The sequence below is a fragment of the Acinonyx jubatus genome, chromosome A1, assembly GCF_027475565.1.
Source record: "Acinonyx jubatus isolate Ajub_Pintada_27869175 chromosome A1, VMU_Ajub_asm_v1.0, whole genome shotgun sequence".
Lineage (NCBI taxonomy): Eukaryota > Metazoa > Chordata > Mammalia > Carnivora > Felidae > Acinonyx > Acinonyx jubatus.
The window spans coordinates 108,688,710-108,696,752 of NC_069380.1; the positions used below are offsets into that span (position 1 = coordinate 108,688,710).

The following is an 8,043-nucleotide window of genomic DNA, read 5'->3' on the forward strand; positions in this document are numbered from 1 at the left end:
AAATTGCTGCTTGCTTTCTATATGCTTAATGATCCCATCATTGTCTCAGCTTGTACATTACATCCCAACTCTGAATGAAAAACACTTTTGGCTTTGTTGGCATCCCCTCTCTCCCTAAGTTCAGACCCAAGTCCATGAGCCCAGCTGGTTAGTTTCTAGCTGGAATCCCCCTGAATTGTATCCTCTGAATACAAGAGCCTTGACATAGACATCAACACTGTCACGGGGCACAACTAAGACCGGGTCAGGGGTCACCTTCTGTGGCTTCTTGACTGTGGACATGAATGAGGCTTTCTGAGTCATGAGGTTGCCCCAGAAACCCCGTTTTTACTCCTAGTTCTGGGGTAATGCCTCTTCCTCTAGGATTACGTGAGAGGAAGCTTGTAAAAATGCCCAGCAGGTGTTTTGGAGCATAGTAGGTTGTTTTTCTGTTAGTCAAAAGGCATTCTGGTGGCAGTGGGGTGTCCATGCCTCTTGTGTAGCTCCCATGTTTTGCTAGCGCTCCTGGCTGCGGGCTCCATCCTTCAGTCCGTCACCGTCGTGGAGGAAGATGCTGTGGCACAGCCATGAATCACAGTGTGAGAGTCGCTCATAATTGCCTTATATGTATTTTCACTTCTCAAATTAAAACCATTTACTGCTGGGAACAGATGTTAAATTCAGGACGCTTGTCAACTGTTGGCGCTATACACAAAAAAGATGCTTAAAATTAGAAGCCTGATTGAATTTTAAGTACAGTGATCACAGTGGTTGGAACTAAAATAATAGCAACGGTAAACAGCTTATGGTGGGAGATGGGAGTAAGCTGAGCTTGAATGTGAAAACGTATGATGTCAGCCATTGGGATTCTGCAGTGATTGTAGCGTTAATTAATATTTAATTGTGATAGAAACTCTCTTGTGGTAGTTGAGAAACATTCTCTCATTCATTCATAACTTAGGTGGTCACAGACAACCCACGTGATTGATAATGGTAAGAATGATAGTTATTATATATTGGGCATCCACTCTGTTCCAGATTCACCTCTAGACCATTGATTATTCTCCAGGGCTAGGAAGGACTGGCAATTGAGGTGATTCCCTGCTTTGGCCAATAAAAAAAATTGTAAAATGATGTAACATAAAACTGCCCATTTAAACCATTTTTGTATGCACAACTCAGTGACCTTAAGTGCATTCATGATGTTATGCAACCATTGCTGCCTTCCATTTCCAGCACTTGTTCATCCCAAACAGATACTCTGTACCTATTAAATAGTAACTTACCTTGCCTCCCCCAACGTGGGTCCCTGGTAACCGTCTTCTCCTTCCCTGTCTACATGAATTCGCCTTGGCCAAATTTGTTAAGGCTGATGTCACTTCTGGCTGCCGGCCCCAGGAAGAGGTCTTCGATTCTCATGGTGGTGACCATGAGGTGGTGACAGGATGCACGGCCATGGGACTCCTGGAGCATCACAAGGCTCAGAGGAGGCTGGGTGCTAACGGTGTTCACCACAGCGGGCTGGGAGCGTCTGTTTTGCTGGCCCGTCTGCCCTGCCTGCTGGTGGCTTGTGTGATCATGGGCCTGGGTCTCTCCCCTGCTGCCCCAGGATCAGCCCTTTGCCTAGACACTTGGTAAATAAGCATGGGATGAATGCTCAACACAACTTCCATCCTTGGAGAGAGTGACAGCATGTGGGCCCTTCTATGCCTGCATGTACCAGCGTCTGTCCTGTGTTTGCCTTGGTTCCTGTGCCCGCAGGGCTGCCCCTGGGCCCAGGCTGCAGGGGACAGGTGTGTGTGGAGGGCATGAGGAGAAGCGAGAAGCCTGGTCCAGACTCAGCTGCCAGTGTCCTCTGCTCAGGGAACACACCCTGACCCACTCGAGGGAGGAGATGTGTTGTGTGGAAATGGGTGTGTGTTGAAATTCAAGTGAGTCCAGGTCAGGACTCCGTTTCCCTGTTGTGTTGTGAGGTTTGTTCTTCGTCAGGAATTCCTGGCTGCACGTGAGGGCCATGTGCATCGCAGGCCTGGTTATTTCCTCTTACCATGCTGGTGGGCTGTAAGCAAAGTAGACGGGTGATTTTCCAAACCCCACAAGTGTTTGAGTTAGAGACGAAATCGAGATAGCTTAGTTCTGTCTGGTTGAGTCCTTTGTGTCAAGATAATATCGTATGGAGTGCCTGGGTGGTTCAGTCTGTTGAACGTCCGACTCTCAATCTCAGCTCAGGTCATGATCTCAGGGTGGTGCGATCAAGCCCTGTGTTGGGTTCTGTGCAGAGTGTGGAGCCTGCTTGATACTCTCTGGCTCTCTCTGCCCCTTTCCCCTGCTTGCTCTGTCTCTTAAAAAAAATATCATTGTGTAAATGCTGTGTTTTAGCCTTGGTTCTTGTATGCACAGCGCTGAGAGTGCCAGTAATCCTGGGGAAGTCCCTGGGGATGTTGTGTGGTCAGAGATCAAGTCTTAAGCATGCGGGCCTTGACGTGGAAGAAGTGTGGCCGACAGTGTCCATTGGTATTAACAGAGGAATAGCCTCTAGCTCAGGAAGTTCACGGCCCCCACATCTACTTTCATTTAATGCATCCTTTCTGTCACCACAGCACATCTTACAGGTGTGTGTATGTAATGTTTTAATTGCTAGAAGGTGCTTAGTGATTCAGACATGGATTTGAATCCAGATTCCTTCATAGATTAGCCCTGTGAACTTAGGTATGTCCCTTTCCTTTTTGGGGCTGGGTTTTCTCATCTGTGAATGGGGGTGACAACCCCAGCCTCCCGGGGTGGTGGTGAGAATGAATGACATGGAGCAGGTGCTCATCGCTGGGCTTGGTGCTTCACACACGTTAAATACTGGGTCGCTATGGTATTGGGTCAGTTACTATGTGGAATCCCAAACTTCTCCTGAGTTGGGATTGTGGTCTCTCACATGCTACCAGACAGACTTGGTTTCTACGGTCTCTCTTCTTCCCACAATAGAATCATGAGTGATTCTGATTCTGGGAGTAATTTACTCTGTGGCTCGATAAAAAGACTTGGGGGGTGTCCCAACCAACTCTGTGCCTCCCTTGCTTCTGATTTTGGGATGTCTCTGCCCAAACTGTGTGACACCATGGCCATGAGAGAGAGACAGATGTTTGCTGTGGCTTAGGGTTCTCTAGGTAGTGGGGACAGGTGAGGAAGGACTATCTTGTGGCAAGTCTGGATGACCCTGTGCTCTCCTCAGCAGGAAAGGGCCGCTTGTGTTGTGTATCCATGGTGTGTGTGTGTGAGTGTGCATGTACCTGTGTGCTTCCAAGGAGGCTTCTCTGTGCTTGGTAGGGACCTGGGATTGGCCCCAGCTGTCTAATGTTGACTAGAGCTGTGACAGATGTTCTTTTGTTTAGCGATTCACTTCAGGGTGTGTAGCACAAAAACTTGAGGTAAACAGTTACTGTGCTAAGATTCATACTCCCCATTAAAACCTCTTTATTAGCAATCTGATTTAATGGGCAGATAAGCTGGAGTCCTGGAGATAGTCATCTGCCACCTATTGAACACACTTCATCAGGTAATGGTGTGAGAACCATTGGGAGGCAGCCCTGTGAGTCTCTCTGAGCTCTGAGGATCCATGTCAGGCTGTTTGTTAACCGTGTCTCCCAGTGCCCCCGTCCTGCCCGCTGTCTCAGTCCTGCTGGCCTCGATGGCACCCGAGACAGATGAGAAGAGGCAGAGGCAGAGAGCCAAGGGTGGAAGTTAAGCTCTGCTGTTGGCTTGCAATGTGGCTGCTTCCCCTGTTTTCCTGGTTGCAGGGTCTTGCGAGTACCCCTCGCTGCACGTTATCCAAAGTTCCCTCACCGCCCCTTTGGATGCAGAGAAATTCTGTGTTCAGGGAGGGAAAGGGTGACCTGCACCGTTCTGAATTGCCCACAGTGAAAGTGCTTTTAACTCCAGAAGCATCTCCCAAACACCCGGGTTATAGGTCCTGGGAGGAGGCCCCTGCACAAGTGTATCCCCTCTGGGCTCAGGCAACAGTTAGGGGAGGGAAGAGGCAGAGTTGGTCTCACCTCACTCCTGTTTTGTGTTCCAGGGCCTCTTTCACTCTCTGGTGTTGTGTCCTTGGCACGTTCTGGAGAAGTCTGAGGATGGCTGGCTAGTGCAGCTGGAATGCCCATCATTTCCACAAATGTATTCCCTCCTCAGCATGATGGAAACTTTTTTTTTTGTTACTCGTAGAATTATTTTTCTTTTTTAACTTGTGCATCCTCTCAAAAGCTTCAATAGCTAGTTTTCTTAAAACAAGTGAGAAAAAGAAAGATAAAGTGAGCCAAGGTTGGAAAAGTATTGAAGGGTGAGATCTCCACCTGGTTTATCCAGCTCTGTGAAATTATATTTACTTTGACTAATATTTCACCTCATTATTCTTTATGTATTCATACATCAAATCAACACGGTGTGACTTGATATAGTAAAGTAAAACTGAAGGTCAAGACATTCAGTTGCCCGGTAGCCACAGGGACATTTTTTGTGTAACACCTGACTGGTTAACAAATGGTATTCTGGTCATGGACCCGATCAGGGCCCACAGCGGGCTTCACAATAACTCACAACAGGAGCATGGTTGCTCATCTGTAAAACTCATACCTGCCTTCAGTGGCTCCCTCGGGCATACCCCTAGACTTGAGGAGCTGGTGGCAGATGTGTGTGTCTGGCTTCCTGTTCCCCCGAGTCAGAATCTTCTTCTTGGTGTGAGGAGCTGAGTCTGGGTCCTCAGTGGGAGGAGTGGGGGTGTAGCGTGTAGGGCAGGCTCATTGCGGGTCATGTTGCCCAAACTCAGAGAGTGCTCTTGGCTTGGAAAGAAGTGTACCCAGTTGTTGGCTTTGCCTTTTCACCTGAGCCCGAGTCTGTAGAGATGCTCAGCCCCTCGTGGGGTTTGTAAGGACCCCAGAAAAGTCTTTGGTTGCTAGAAACACTAGCCCCACCAACTTGGATTCATGTTAAATTTCTTAGACCTCTGCCTTTTTTTTGTTGCTAAGTCCAACCCCCCTCCCCCCCACACCGCCTCTTTATCTGTAAAGCTTTGATCACAGCCCTGGAGGGCATTGATGGTCCAGTTCCTTCCTCTATGGTCAGGGCTGGGAGCTGGGGCCAGAAAGGGAGAGGCTCCAAAGCAATACAGAGCCTGGGAGCTTTGTTTGGTGTCATACCCTTCATCCTGTCTCCGAGTGAGGCAGGCCTACTGAGCCTGTAAAGAAGGATTGGCCACTGGGGTAAAGGCCTTTCACGGGGCCCTGCCCTATGAGCCTCTTGACTTGGGCCCTGTGATTGAGTACATTCTGGAATTATAAGAGCCGAAAAGAAAAGTGACAGAAATTTGCCTCTGAACGGTGGCTCTGAGAACTTCTCTTGCACTTCTGGATTCTCCATAGGGTCTTTTCATTTTTTAAAAAATATATCATTTATTGTCAAATTGGTTTCCCTACAACACCCAGTGCTCATCCCAACAGGTGCCCTCCTCAATGCTTATCACCCACCCTCCCCTCCCTCCCAACCCCCCGGCCTCCTTCAACCCTCAGTTTGTTCTCAGTATTTAAGAGTCTCTTATGGTTTGTCTCCTCCCCTCTCTGTAACTTTTTCCCCCCCTTCCCCTCTCCCCTGGTCTTCTGTTGAATTTCTCAGAATCCACTTATGAGTGGAAACATATGGTATCTGTCTTTCTCTGCCTGACTTATTTCACGTAGCCTAACACTCTCCAGTTCCATCCACGTTGCTACAAAAGGCCATATTTCATTCTTTCTCATTGCCAAGTAGTATTCCATTGTATATATAAATCACATCTTCTTTATTCGTCAGTTGATGGACATTTAGGCTCTTTCCATAATTTGGCTATTGTTGAAAGTGCTGCTATAAACATTGGGGCACAAGTGCCCCTATGCATCAGCATCCATAGAGTCTTTTCAGATTGGCTCTGGACTTAGTTGATTTTAGGTATATAAGTCTCAAGTCTGGGAAAACCCTAAGTGCAAGGCAAAACAGCATGGTGGTTCAGCCTATCGTGGGGTGACCAGAGAGGGCTGGTCCTCCCTTTCTTAGAAGCCATGTCTGACCCTAGGTTAGGAGATGTGTGCAGACAGCTCTGCTTCCTGTCCCTTTTCTGAGTTTGCTATGCTACTGTCTTTCCCAGTTTCCCTTGAGAAGATAAACCCACTGCGTTGGCCCCTCTCTGTTCGGTGCTCCTATCTTCTTTCTTGTTCTGTACTGGCCTTTGCCAACCTCTTTCCAGTTTCTCTCGCTCAAAAAATTGTCACAGGTACATCCGTTTGCCTGTTGTAGGCCCCATTTTTTTTTTCTCTTGGGGTTTTCCGTGGACATCTGGAGCTTCAGGTGTGGCATTTGTATGCAAAGGGGACAAGCTTTAGGCAGGAGATTGGCTCAGCTGGGAAGGCCCGGTTTTCCCCAGAGTGTCTGTCCTGCTTCAGTGATTAGAGGGGCACCAGTCCTGGGCTCATGAGCGCTGACATAAAGTTGGCACTTCCCGAGCAGGGTTGTTTATGGGGTTGGATTTTTTTTTTTAAATTTTTTAATGTTTGTGTATTTTTGAGAGAGGGAGAGAGAAAGCATGAGCAGGGGAGGGGCAGAGAAAGAGGGGGACAGAGGGCCTGTGCTGCCAGCACAGAGTCCAATGCAGGGCTGGAACCCAAAAACTGGGAGATCACTATCTGAGCCAAAGTCGAATGCTGAACCGACTGAGCTACCCAGGCACCCCAAAGTTGGATCTTTTTCACCCCAAGCAGCTCTTCTGTGTTGGGGCTCCTAGAGCCCATTCTCATGTTGGTTGTGCAGTGAGCCCCTGCCCTGAGACTACTCCACCTCACACCTCTGTGTTTTACCTCTTTCCAGACTGAGCTCTTCCTGCCTCCCCAGTTTCATGATCCAATCTGGGGCCTGTACTTCCTGCTAGTACTTGGCCACTGACCAGGAGTACACGAAGGTGCCCGGATGGATGGATGATATTTGAGGATAAGGGGAGGGGGACATTTTTTTTAAGAGATAATAAAACTTGATGGGTAGAGAGAAGATTTTCCCATAGCTCCAGAAGCTGAAGACAAGAGGAGCATAAATAATCAGGACATATTCCTTTGGGGCTCATGTCTGAAGTGGGAAATGCAGATTTTATAATCACGTTCCACCAGCATGCCAGCCAGGTCAGCCTCATGAGCTCCAGAACCAGGATATTGCTCCAGCCTGGAGCCAAACAAGGAAGCATGGAGATTCAGCAAATACCTGTAATGTCCAGAAAAATCAGTTTGTGTCACAATCGGAGTGTGGAATTGGAATGAAGGAAGCACCCAAGGAGCTGATGAGTGTCTTCAAAGGGAGCTGGCCTTTCAGGCATGCATTTTTACATTTACCAAAGATGAGCAAAGGAACCCAAGAAATTGGATGTCTCTGGCACTCCTTAAATGTTGCTTCCTGGACTGGGCCCTTGACCTTGGCTGGAAGAGCATGTGTGCAGTGTGATCACTGATGGCTCACATTTGTGGTCAGGCTCCTGGCACCAGGCACTGGCTTGGATGGAGGCCAAGTTCCTTAGGGAAGAAACCCATTCCTCTGTGTGAGGAATGAGGCTCTCTTTTGACTACCTTCGGGTGGGGCACAGCCATCTTGGAAGGCTCTTTCTTGCCCTTTCTGCCTTGATTCTCAGGCAGGATTGGTGCAAGGTAGTGATTGTTGTGCCTGGGGTGGAGCCACCAGAGTGGGCTGGAAGGCACCACTAGTAGAAGAGGGTGCGAATCTGGTGATTTGGACTGGAGTTCATGGCCTGGGATTTCGGCAAAGAAGACAGGAAATGGGCAAGGTGCTGCCGGGTGTTAGTTCCACCTTCAAAACCTCATCTAATTATGTATTTATATTTTTAAATGGGCTACTTTTCTTTTAATATAGGGAGCTGCAGGAAAGAAAAACTATAGGTTATACTCTTTGTATCTGGAAAAATGCCAGCAATATCATAAATAAAAAAACAAAACCCCAAATGAAACAGAGCACCTGGGTGGCTCAGTTGGTTAAGCATCCAGCTTCGGCTCAGAT

At 48.1% G+C, this 8,043-nt stretch overlaps 1 protein-coding gene across 1 annotated transcript in view; it reads left to right on the forward strand.

Moving 5' to 3' along the window:
- HSPA4 (heat shock protein family A (Hsp70) member 4) overlaps window positions 1-7,498 on the forward strand; it is a 90,944-nt gene extending 83,446 nt beyond the window's left edge. The window contains exon 19 of the mRNA XM_053220972.1: window positions 7,310-7,498. Coding sequence (XP_053076947.1) covers window positions 7,310-7,483 — 174 coding nt within the window. The 3' untranslated portion in view covers window positions 7,484-7,498. The remainder of the gene's footprint in view (window positions 1-7,309) is intronic.
- Window positions 7,499-8,043: the final 545 nt, after the last annotated feature.